Here is a 12,685-nt window from a genome sequence, read left to right as displayed (position 1 = left end):
CTTCCCTTATTCCTATCAAATTCAACAAAAGGTCTACTGATCTTGTACGAAGATATCAGCAAGAAACGTCCATGGTTTTTTTGTTTTCCGAATATAAGAGTTGAGCAGGTGTTTGTGTGGAAGAGAGGAGGATTCTATGTAGTGTTGGAGACCTCGGAATGGGGACACACAGAGGGGAGCGGACGTGCATGGGAGAAAGTTGGGGGATCTCGCCATTGGAGACCCATCTCACTCGCTGATAACAAGGCCCATGGGGATGGATGTCACTAGCTCATGCAAGAGGATGCGTGGCCATGTTAGAGAGTTTTTGTTGGAGGCATGAATTGGTTGTTGTGTTCCGTGAAGTAAGGCTGGTAGGTGACCGTCGTAGTGTCGTAACCCATGCAGGATGGATCCACATCGCCCAGGGCTGGCGCCTGCTATCTTCAAAGCGACTAGGTCACTTCAAGACTCTTCTCAAGTGTTGTCCTCCCCAAATCAATTCATCATAAGATCATAGTGGATGGAGTCCTCAAGGGTTCCTGCCTGCCCTAAAAAATAGCAGCAGAGAAGTAGTGGACTTGTGCGGGCAGAGTAAGGTTGATCCCATTCAACTGTCTCTTCACAAAGGCAAATCTAAAGGAGGAGAATGGCAATGTCGTTAAATGTGAAAATTTGGTGGGACTTTCTTGAGACTTTGACCTTCTTAACAAGAGGGACGCAAGCGGACCACCCCGGCAGGTTTACCCGCACTGATTAAGGCCTCCGACGAGGGTGTGAGGACCATCGACAGCTGGGGCCCATCGCGGTCTCTCGTAGAGAGTGGGTGGGTCCGCGTCATCAATTGGAATACGACGAAATATCGATCCCCAGCTTCAAACTCATATTATTAGGTAACTCGGTTTCTTTATTGTAATTTATCCAGGCAATATTTTTGTCGTCCACGCCAATTTAAGGATGAACGACGATGATTTGCGATTATGTTCTCTATTTTTCATTTAATAATATATAACATTTTCTGCCATATTTCCTATCAATTTTAAGGGTGCACACACTTTAGTATGGACATTGAAAAAGTTGAAGAGTAATGAGGAGAAAGAAAGGGAAAAAAAAAAAGAAAAAAAGAAAAAAAATTGATGATGATAAATAAATAAATAAATAAATAATTCTCGAAAATAATCGAAAATGAGGGACTTTTGCAAATGCTCTTACCTACCTTCCATATATCCCAAAACGACTCTGAAAGGACAAACTAAAATAACATTTGCCCTCTGTAATTATTGGCCCATAAGATTTTAACATATCTATAAGATGAATCAATCCAAGTATTTTTCAATAAGTTTATCATGATACATATACAAAAACACTATAATCCTATACTAAAACATTATAGCTGAGAAACAAAGACACAAAATACAATCAAACTAAATTATCCATTTTTGTGAGGCGAACATGCAAAAATAAAGTTATAGTGCTTTTGCTTCATACATAAAAACACGATAGGCATCACCTATACAAAAATACTGTTATTAAGGAACATACATTCAAGACACCTATATTAGAATTTTTGATAATTTAAAATGGCCATATCAATTGTACAAACACTGCAAATGTCATTCTCATTTCCTTTATGAAAAGATAAAAAGGTTTGCATTACATCATTGATAATGAAATAAAATTATATCATATCTCATGAACTATGATGACAAAATCTATATAACTCATTTAGAATAATTGAGAAATTACGATCTTCAATATCACAAAAAAAAAAAAAAAACCGATTCACCTAGGCCGAGGCCTAGCCAGTTTCTGTCATTTTTTTAAACCTTATGTTCTAAGTTGAGCATTGATTAAATCTGGTGTGAAGACTTGCGGATTGAGCAATCACCGTCAATGCAAGCATAATCTCGGGGGAAAAGGAATGGAAGTAGGAGTTGGTTTACTTAACATTCATGATTCTTGAACCCTAATTAGATTCTTAAAGTTTCACATACTTGTGATTCTTGAAGTAGGGTTGGAAAATTTTTCTTGAATCAACTACACAAGAACATAATAAAGGGCAAACAACATTTGAAAAAGTGCCTCAAAGCACTTGATGATGCATGATCTAAGAATACACATCTATTTGCAGTAGCTTCCACTGCATCATCTGTTCAATTGTAGCATGCACATCAAACATGTTAACATTGCTAAGAAGCACATGCAGATAGTTTTTGCACAGGATATAAACCATAAAAAACGGAGTATGTTTTGATAAGCATGAACATTTATGTTGTCCACATACCACAGCTGTAAGCAGTAAGAGAAACAAAGGCTTAATCTTATACCAACCTCCAAGCTAATATAAATGGAAAACATTATAAGGTGCTGAAAATCACGCATTCTATATAGATGAAATAGTAACTAATTGGAACATGACGTTGTTACCTATTCAGATGCAAATCTTATAGCTGAAATAACACAGATTGATGTATAATTTAGTTAACCAGGAAACTCAAAAAAACCTTATTGCAAGCTATGACATCACATCATATAATTTGTCTGATTTAACAAAAGAGAGACATGGAGTCAGTCATTTGCCGATGTTAGCAGGTCATCACCAGTGGTAAATTCATTCATAAAAAAAAAAGTGAATTCATTCATTTGAAGTAAAACTTGAATAGCTTGATGACGAAACTAGATGAAATTTAAAGAAAAACTCCACCCAGAAGATTTTGACTAGAAAAAAACCAGTGCACAAACAGAATCCTCATTTGCGAATGCCAGCAGGACATCATTCATCAGACAACCAGTAGGTCCAATGGGTGTGCTTTCATTCACCAGAAATAAAACTTGAATTACCTGTTTGACGACAGAGAAATACTTGCAGATGATGTATCAGCACACTGGCGTAGAAACGGATACAATGATGGTCCAGGCTGATAAAAAGCATTGATTCAAAGAAGACCCCTCCTACGCTTATAATCACTGACTGTCAGAGTCAAGGGATGCCTCCTCCCATCATTATCAGGCACCTTGTACCCAATGGTCGCCTCAATCTTCTGCTTCCTTGCCATCAATCCCAAATGCACACCCTGAGGGCCCCCAAAATTCTGCAAGGCAGCTAAAGAGATTGGCAGCTCGAAGTTGTGCAGAAAGTTCGATGCTGTTCCATGGTCTACAGGTGCACTAGTATCTACCAACTTGCCTGCACCAGCTGCAGCTTGCAGAGCTGCTGCAGTTGCTGCCTCACCAGCCTCCACCCCATTTATTGTCACTACCCCATTTGCAACTCCTGCCACCACAGGTTTCTCATGATCATCATTTGCAGCTGCTGCATTACCATCGCCCCCAGGCTTTGAGACATAATAGTTCATTGACCTTGTCCACCTCCTTGAAAATGGATCATAACCAGCCTCCCCAGCCTTCAAGCTCGTGTTGACTGGTTTCAACTCTGAAGCATTCTTAAAGTTCTCAGCTCGGTTCCTCCTATTCATCTCTGCCAATCTAACAGCCTTTTCATCAACCTGCTTTGTCTTCCGAGAAATGTCCTCTAACTCCTTCAACCTTGCTCTAATCCTCTCCACCTCTGCTTCATCTCGCCTGCTCTGTGCCACTTCCATCTCCTTCCTCAGCCGATCCTTCTCAGCAGCAATATTTACTGGTCTCAGGGAGGCCGACTTCTTCTCTAGCAGCATCTGCTTTACAGTAGCTGCTGAATACACAAAATTGTTTATCTTCTGAATTTCTTCCTTCTTATCAAGAATCTCCTGATGGGTTGGCATCCGGCCACCATCGTTCTCCACCTGCCATTTCCATTCGTTGAATTCATCTTCTAATGGTGGAGAATCTGAGACCATAGCCATCTGCCACCTAGCTGCCGAGGAGTCACTACCCCAGATGCAATTCAACCACTTATACGTAGTGTAATGTTCCAGCTTGTAGTGTTTCCCGGGGTCGGTTGCGTCCACGTTCCGGACCAAGCATAACTTATATTTGGGCTTCCCAGATCGTGTCTTCCCAATGCCAAGCCGAACAAAGCACCCGGAAATGAGCTCTTCAAAGAAGGGTTCCATGAACCACTTAACCAACTTTGACCTTCTAATTGTTATGTTTTTAACATCCTCAAACTTAGGTGCATCTAATCTAGATGGCGACAGATCCTCTAACAAATCATCATCAATTTTTTTGTCCTCATGGAACCTATCATCATCACTATCAGCTCTGCCTCCACTCTCACCTTCGTTGCTAATATCACTAGGTGGACTAGCAGCCATGCCAAGATTTCTGCGTTTGGAGGGAGAAGAATCACGGAGGGCGAAGCCACCAATGGCTCCCTCTCCGGTCAAATCCCTCAACCGGCTGCGATAACCCTCTGGATCTTGTTGTCTCATTCTCTTGGCTCTTAGTTCATTCAAAGCACTCTTGGCAGCTGTCCTGTCGTTCTGGGCTGATGAGCGTCCACGGATCGGCAGAGGGGGAGACCTCTCCTTTCGACTCTTCTCCATCTTTGATGATGATGCTCGTGCCATCTTCTTTAACTTGTAATCATCTATCTTTGTACTCCTCTCAGCCAATATCATCTCCCTGTCTAATTCAGACATCTTCCCCAGTTCTTCTTTATCCGCATCATCCTTGTAAAGATCACTCCCAACTGAAGGGGCACTGTCAGAGTCATCATCGCTGTGCCTGCCACCACCGTCATCGTTGTCATCATCCCTCCAGCCGCCCCTCTTGTCCTTCTCAGGTGGATCAAACCTCTTCTTTAGTGGAACCTGAGATCCAGAAGGCTTTCTTTTAGTGTACTTGGGATCATCAGAGTCGTCGTCCCTTGAATCACTTCCATCGGAATAAGAGTTGTCTCGCTTCCATCTTGACTGTGGGCGTGAATTATTGTTTTTCTGACCAGATCCAGTTCTCCCTGCTGCCTGCAATAGCAAGTTCTCCAAATCGGCCATGACCGCCCGTTCTTTCTCAAAGACCTGCAATAAAGTAAAAGTTAATCATTCAGCAAAAGCTTAGACGAGATCAAAATCCGACATTTCTTCAACAAAAGAGAAGCAAAAGATCAGAACAAGAACACAGGGTCCATAATGCTCCCAATAGGTCTACAGGTTTCAGTTTGGGTAGACGTAAAGCCATCCTTGTGCTATCGGGGACTAATTACCTCAGAAGATTGAGAGACACTTCTTTCCTGTCATCAAAGCTCCTCAGTTCATCAAGAAGACGGCAACAACAACTCAACCGAAGATACCGCAATCGAAAACGGAATCCCCGGATCATGAAGAAAAAACGATAAAAAATTATTTTTCGCACAAAATCGCATCAAGATCGGCATGTTTCACACGAAACCAATCAAACAAGAAACACATACCCAAAAGTAATATTCACGAAAGATAACCAAGATAGCTGATTGAAGAATTCGCAGACCAAGACGAGCAATACGAACACAAACCGCGAAGAGGCGAAATCGATCGACTCCGGATGGGAAGGGAAATCAAATCGTCGAGGATTTTCTTGTATCGAGGCGATTTAGGGATGGCGCTGACGGCGAAGCGGCACCCTCTCGATTGATCTTTTCTCTCTCTTTGTTTAATGATGCGGCATTTGTTCTGTTCCCGTGCGGACGTGAGTTGGATAATTAAATCCTGCCGAGCACCCGGACTTGGAATCCGCAGTTATAAAGCCTGGTCGTCCAAGGCCCATATAGGCCCATTAAGTCCATGTCACATGTCATATAATATATATATATATATATATATATATGAAGAGAATTATTTATATATGTTAAAATTGTAAGGAAAAATAAGTTGTTTTCAAATATTGAAAAGGTAGATATATATAAAAAATTATGATTTTTTTATCAAAACCTTACAATTTATTTGACTCATTTACCCATTTGTTTTTTTTTTTTGTCATACTTGATCTTATAAAATATGGATTGCATTAGCAAACAAGTTTCAAGTGAGAGATTTAAAATTTTTAATTATTTTTATGATATAAATAACATAATTAATTAATAATTAATCATATTATAATCAATAAAATATGATAATTCTAAGTTTTTTTTTTATGAATGTAAGTAGAGTACTTAAACATATGTTGGATTATGTTCATAAGGGTAAATATATCATTATAAAACTTTACATCGATAAGTACTTTTAATAATTTTGTTTTGATTGGTGAGGATTTTTATTATATGTTACTATTTAGAGCTCCACTTTTATTTCATAATTCTTTTACTATTCATTTTCATTTTAAATTAATAAAATAAACATATTTTACTATTCATAGTCCCTCTAATTCTGATTTAATCCTTTTTTTTTCCATAACCCCTATCTTTGTACTCTTTATCGTCTCCATCGTTTGCATATTCTATAAGATATACAAAGGTTTAAAACATGATATCTTCTATGATAATACAATTAATTTTAAAGATAGTATATTTTGTGTTATTATTAAATATACATAATCCTGAATTATTAAATTATTATAATAAATTTTAAAAAATATATTTTTATATTATCTTTTTATATCTTTAATTTAATTTATTTTATCATTTATTTTCTTTTCATCATCTTACGTTACCTCCAATAATTAAAAGGCTGAGGAGGGGGGAGGAGAAGAAGAAAAAAATTATTCATAAGTAATGAATGAAAAAAATATTAAAAATAAATTATAAATTGATGGTATATGTTTATTTATAAATGGATAACTTATGAATATTTAAAATTCTTAATATGGAATTTTAAATAACAAAAAGGGGTTGAAAAGAGTAATCTTCTTTCTATTTGGATTTTTTTACTAATTAATTCCCCTAATGGTAAGCGATAAGTGATACAGAGCGACTCGTCTTCCTCCTCTTTCTACTTATTATTTTACTTAATTCTTCTTCGTTTGTCGAGCAACGAGTGATGAACAATGAGTCATTTGGTGTTGGTCGAGAGAGTGACGAAGAAGAGTAACATTAGTACAGTAAGAGTTAGGGGGATGAAATAAAGAATTGTTTGAATAAGGGTTTGATTTATAATTAATATTTTATTATATTTTCTGAATTTATAGTTAAGTTGCTAAAAGCAAACTTCTGATTGGTCCACTCCACCAACCACGAAGAGAGAAGACGAGACGGCGAGAGTTTAGAAGAGCGGAAGACGAGGCCGGCGTCGTCACCTCCCCCCTCCCGAACTCTCCTTTTCTCCGCCTACGCAAAAGGGAGTATATATCGCAACGTAGCATACGAGAATGGAGGGGGTGGGGGCCCGGCTGGGGCGGTCGTCGACCCGGTACGGGCCGGCGACGGTCTTCAGCGGACCGGTGAGGAAGTGGAAGAAGAGGTGGGTCCCCCTCGCCCACCCCAGTAGCAGCGCCTCCTCCGCCGCCAGCGCCAACGGTGTCCGCTCCCACCTCCTCCTCTACAAGTGGGCCCCTGTCTCCTCGCCTGCCAACGGCGCCCCCCATCCCGAGGAGCCGCCGCCCCGGAAGTTCCGATTCGTCCCGGTAACTGGTCCCCCTTCTTCCTCATGGCTACTCATTTCGATTCCGACCGTAAAGCTTGGTTCTTTCCTGGGGACTGTGGTGTTGGATCTCTGGCTTTTTCTAGGGTTTATAATTCTGGCTTTTCTTAGGGTTTGCGTTACCGTTTCTTCTTATCGATTTGTTTCTCAAGATCATTGGTCTTATTCTTAGGGAAGCAAATCATCGATTAAAACGTCTCTCTCTCTCCTCTCTCTCTCTCTCTCTCTCTCTCTCTCTCTGTGTGCTGTTCTTTTCCCTTTTTCCCAACCCGAAGAAAGATCAGGATAGCTAGAATATGAGGTATGACTGGGCTCCATGTGTTCGTCACCCGATGCGCCTGGCACAAAATTTGAAATTTCAGATGCTTTATTTGTTGCTTAGGCCTTTTAGGTTTTGGTGTCGGACGGATATTTAGGTTGTTGCCTGAGCTATCAATGTCTCTCTACTTTCAAGATGACATAATATGATCAAAGCCATCGTTCTTTTTCCTTTTGTGGATGCAGCAGAATAATTAATTGCTAAGTTGGAGACGTCATCATCCTCCTTGTCATCATCATCATCAACAATAACAACAACAACAATAAACTGACACTAGGGAATAGGCTATGAAGGGCAACACAAATGTCAGAATATTTTGTTGGAGCTTTAATGCAATTATGTGATTGGTTGTGAATGTTATATCAATCCCTGAACCTGGTGTCAAATTTTTAGTCAAGGAAGCTTTGTTAATATTAGCAAATTTCTTTTTCAAAAGCTAAACAATCTAGTTGGGATGTAAGAATAATTTGTTTACTAGGTTTCTGCTTAAACTTGCACAACCAAGGAGCAACTCTCCAAAGTTTATCAAGGACCCAAAATGTATAACTTAGCCTCAACTTATGTCTAGTGAGCTGACATTAATCAATTTCTGACATGTAGTTTAGATTTCTAATGTGTGGATGGGCTTTCTGGGCAATATGTCTGCATATAATTCTTCCCCATTAGGCATATATTCTCAGTCAAGAAAATGGCTCTTGCATTATTCTGTTTTCGGTCTCTCAAGAATTTTGGGAGAGAAAACAACACAAACAAATTCTCCGGAAAATATCATACTCTTTACCAACTTAAGAGAATTTCTTGCCACCTGTTGAATGTGTTGCTTTGGCTTCAACAATTTTGTACTTTGTAGTCATATATATCAAAGGTGTTCTGTCTATGGAACTATACTTGCTCAACTTTCCCAAATCTAAAGATAGTTTGTTGTGGTGGTAACCTTCTGTGTCCTTTGTTCCAATTCCCAAATTCAGATCCTTTTCTGTTTCTACTTTTACATTAACCATAGAATGCTTAAATTTCTGTTGATGGAACAGCAAGAACAAATAAAATATGTGTCGTGTCTGGAGATTTTAATGTTTATATGTATATATGAGGACTACTTGAGTCTGGAAATTTTCTTGTTTCTTCAATCTTTTGGACAGATATAAACAGAATTATGAACTAAGAAGTGTTTGTTGAGTTTAAATGATACTGTAGAATAATATTTATTAGACTACTAGATATGAATAATGCTTGAATGAACATTAAAGGTCTTTGCTTTTGTGAAGATTTTATTATGTTAAATATGGTATGCCAGATTTTTTTTTCTCACTCAAAAAAGGAAAAACAATGAACTAGACTTTATCTTGTTTGGTATTGTCTACAGTGTATCCATTTCCAATCTAATAAGTCATGTTGTATAAATATGCTGTATGTTAAACATTTGTTTTCTATTATCAATTTCAAATTCAATTGATTTATTATAAAATTTAAGTTTCGTATTAGCTTTTTTTTTGAGAAGTCAGATGGATTTCCCTTGTCTTGGTTTTGTAGGTCAAAATATGATAGAAGCTTTTAAAACCCAAGAATTATCTTATTCTCTAATTCTCTTGGCATATGCCAGTATACTTTTGACCTCTTACAATCTCAATAACTTTTCTTAATCAATATATGAAGAAATTTAATTCATCTTCTGGTATTAATTTTTTTTAGCTAATATTGGTAGCATGTCAAAGTGTGAATATTCTATGCTTCTTGATGATAATGCCATATGATATGTCAAGAATCTAGGGAACACAATAATTTTTTTTCTATTATACACATTGTTTTTAAAAGAGTTAGGCGCTAAGGTCCCAAAACATCCGTGGCACTAGGTGCTCGCCCAAGCGAAGCGAGATGCTCTAGAATATTAAAATATAAGAAATATATATTACGATTGATAAATATGATTATAAAATAAAATCTCATCTAATATTTCATATGGAGGCTAATTTAAATTCTATCATATATTAGAGGGACCTGTTGGTGCAAGGCCAACTAAGTTTTAGATGGCAGAGGAAGCTTTAGATGGTAGTGGCGGCGGAGGAAGCTGCGAATGGCAGCAATGGCGGAGAAAGCTGTGACTGGCTGCATCAGGGGCGGAGGAATCTTCGGATGTGTCTGTCGACGACCGAGGAAGCTTTGGACTTGTCCCTCGGTGGCGAAGGGAGTTGCACATGAAAGAAGTAGTGGCGTAGAGAGCTATGCACAAAAACAACAGTGGTGGAGGAAGCTTTAGAACTGTCCGTCGGTGGCAAAGGGAGCTACACATGAAGGCAGTGGTGGCGGACCAAAGGTGGGTCGGGTGGCGAGAGTCTAGGGTTTCATTGGGTCGGGTGGGGGGGTGGGTTTAGGGTTTAATTTAATTAGTTTGATTGAACCAAGTTATTGTTCAATCGAACTAGAGTTCATATTCTGGTTTGATTCGTAGGTATTCAATCGGGCACTCGCTCAAGGTGCCTGGGCTCAGGTGAGCGCTCAGGCGATGCTTCAATCAATCGCATCGCTCGGACATTGTGCAAGGTGCTTGGGCCTTGCCTCACCTTGCCCGAGCGCCTATTAAAAACATTGATTATACATTTATACTTTCTCCCTAACATCTAGGGTTGTTAATATCATATGGCTGTCTTGTCTTTGTTTATTGGAAAGAAGTATATTTGGGCCATTTTCATCTTCCTTCATAAGTTATCATCTATATCAATACAGAAAGCAAGCTAAGTTTTCTATGCACTTTCTATCTATTATATAATAGACTAGTTGGCTGATGGTTATCGGATTTTATGAACAATGCAGATTTCTGTAATTGAAGAGCAAAAACAAGAGGCTGCTGAAAAGCTAGATGATAAGAATAAACCTAATGAAGCTGATCCTTCCTCACAGCCAACCCAGAATGATTCTTCTGAAAAAAAACCTGACATGAATGATGTTGCAATGGAAGAAGCTCAGGTTATGATAATGTGTTTTCTTATCATTTTTTTGCTGCTTTATTCTTGGATAATATATTCTAGAGATGACTGAACTGATAGGTTTATTAGGGTCGGTGGAAAATAAGCACTCAGTTCTTACATCTATTATCATTTTAGTAATATAGCAAAATTTGAATCCTATTGAATGGGCTGGTCTTTATTGATCACTGATTACAGAAATGTACAGCTTGATGTTATTTTTGCCGATTATTGATGCTCTGGATTTTCATCTTCTCAAGTGGGATGGATGTGTGATTTGGGGCTTGGTTGGCTTAGTTTTTGGATGATCAAAGAAAAGGAACCTAAACTCTAGAGAAGATTAGAAGCTGGTTTGACCACCCTGATCAAGTCAACTCAACGACTGCATCTGAACTCTAAGTGGGATTATATTGTTTCTCAAAGTTAGCCACCAATTTGATGGTCCATAGAAATTATTAGTTAATCCATATGCTTTAAGCTTAATATTTGGCTGCATTTCAACTTATCGTCATCTTGCAATAATTCGGCCAGCCTTGATTGCTATAAATAAATTGAATCATGCACCCTTTTTTTTGTGGAGTTGTGGCTTTTTCCCCACTAGGAGATGATTTTTCCTTGTGCTTGGATACCATCTTGTTCATTTACACCAAAGCATTTGTGATGCTTGTATTTTCATTCGCCACAGAATTGTTCTAAGTTCTAACTATTATTCTTTCTGAAGTGTATACACCAAGGGTATTCATGTCTCCGGGTTTCCTGATATAAGAGTGAGCTCCTAAGATTGATATCATGTTCCAGGCTTCAGACAAGGATGATGATATCAACCAAACTAATTTGGACTTGAATCTGGGTTTGAAAGCTACTGATGGTGATCTGGAAACCAAATCCAGACACACCAAGCAGGATGAAGGTGATCAGCTGGTGAAAGCAAGCACACGCGAGGGAGCTGCGATGAAGACCACAACAAATTCTGAAACCCACAAGAAGTTGAAGAGGAAGGCCGTTACCCCTGACCTTGAAATGAAAGTATGACACATTGTATTTGGTTTCGACTCATCCTTTTGCGATGCTGTCCTCTCTACATGGCACAATAGTATCTGTGTTGCATTTGTCAATTTTTGCTGCTTTGTGTTGTGACCTTCTTCTGTTGGTTAATGAGGTCGGTGAAATATATTGAACAATGAACTCTCTTTGATGTATCCAGCAACATATAATATACATGTGTCGATATGTATCCTATATTATTTTAAAGTTTATATCAGTTTAAGTGCGTATTATTTTACAAAATATAATATAAGAAAAAAATTATTCACTAACTTTGTTTCTAGCTTAAAAACAGTGTGACAAAGATTTGATTGTGTGGCCATTAATCCCACAGGGTTCACCTATTAGAAAAAAAAAAACAAATATATTTATAACATCCGAAGTCAGTTCAGTGTAGTCATGTGAACACAACTTGGTTGTATAGAGCAAGCTCAAATGAAGAAAAGGGTTATTGTATAGTGATTTGATTATGTGATAATTCCAAGAGTTTAAAGTTTTTAGGAGATAACTCGAACTTTGAACACAGTGATTGGGTAATGCCACCAAGAACAAACTCGAGAATGACACTAAATTTTTTATTGTGACATAAAAAACTTGTTTAAGAAAAATAAAATTCTGAACTTTAATCGTTCTTTCTAAAAGCTTAGCTCAATAGCTGAGATAGAATATTGCCGCTCATGTCGGGAATCCACATCAAAACTCATAACACTGTTTAGTACGTGGAATAATATATTTGAAGGATTAATCGACATAGTGCTTAAGGGAATCGAATCGAATCGATTTAAATCGAGACATTTTTGAAAACGTGGCAGATGATTATGTCATGAATCTACTATGGTACGGTGTGATTATTTATTGTTTTGTTGTCATGGACTAGTCCACGTGTTGCA

At 38.3% G+C, this 12,685-nt stretch overlaps 2 protein-coding genes across 5 annotated transcripts; one reads left to right on the top strand and one right to left on the bottom strand.

Moving 5' to 3' along the window:
• Positions 1–2,597: 2,597 nt before the first annotated feature.
• On the bottom strand, positions 2,598–5,571 carry LOC103984019 (protein RTF1 homolog). Of its 4 annotated transcripts, none has more exons than XM_009401414.3 (2): positions 5,414–5,571; positions 2,598–4,940 (listed from the first exon to the last, which is right to left on the bottom strand). In XM_009401414.3, the coding sequence occupies exon 2, from the start codon at positions 4,914–4,916 to the stop codon at positions 2,916–2,918; it is 2,001 nt and encodes a 666-aa protein (XP_009399689.2). In that variant the 5' UTR covers positions 4,917–4,940; positions 5,414–5,571; the 3' UTR covers positions 2,598–2,915. The 4 variants fall into 4 exon arrangements, with proteins under 4 accessions (XP_009399689.2, XP_009399705.2, XP_009399697.2 ...); XM_009401430.3 differs by having other exon boundaries at positions 5,408–5,558; XM_009401422.3 differs by having other exon boundaries at positions 5,333–5,527.
• Positions 5,572–7,049: 1,478 nt separating this feature from the next.
• On the top strand, positions 7,050–11,995 carry LOC135642472 (uncharacterized). The gene is made up of 3 exons (XM_065158679.1): positions 7,050–7,455; positions 10,600–10,752; positions 11,550–11,995. Exons 1-3 carry the CDS (start codon positions 7,201–7,203, stop codon positions 11,781–11,783), a joined length of 642 nt encoding a protein of 213 aa, XP_065014751.1. The 5' UTR covers positions 7,050–7,200; the 3' UTR covers positions 11,784–11,995.
• The last annotated feature ends 690 nt before the right edge of the window (positions 11,996–12,685 follow it).

This window comes from Musa acuminata, chromosome BXJ1-1 (genome assembly GCF_036884655.1).
Source record: "Musa acuminata AAA Group cultivar baxijiao chromosome BXJ1-1, Cavendish_Baxijiao_AAA, whole genome shotgun sequence".
Lineage (NCBI taxonomy): Eukaryota > Viridiplantae > Streptophyta > Magnoliopsida > Zingiberales > Musaceae > Musa > Musa acuminata.
Note: the sequence above shows the minus strand (reverse complement) of the source record. Positions and strands in the feature narration are given on the sequence as shown.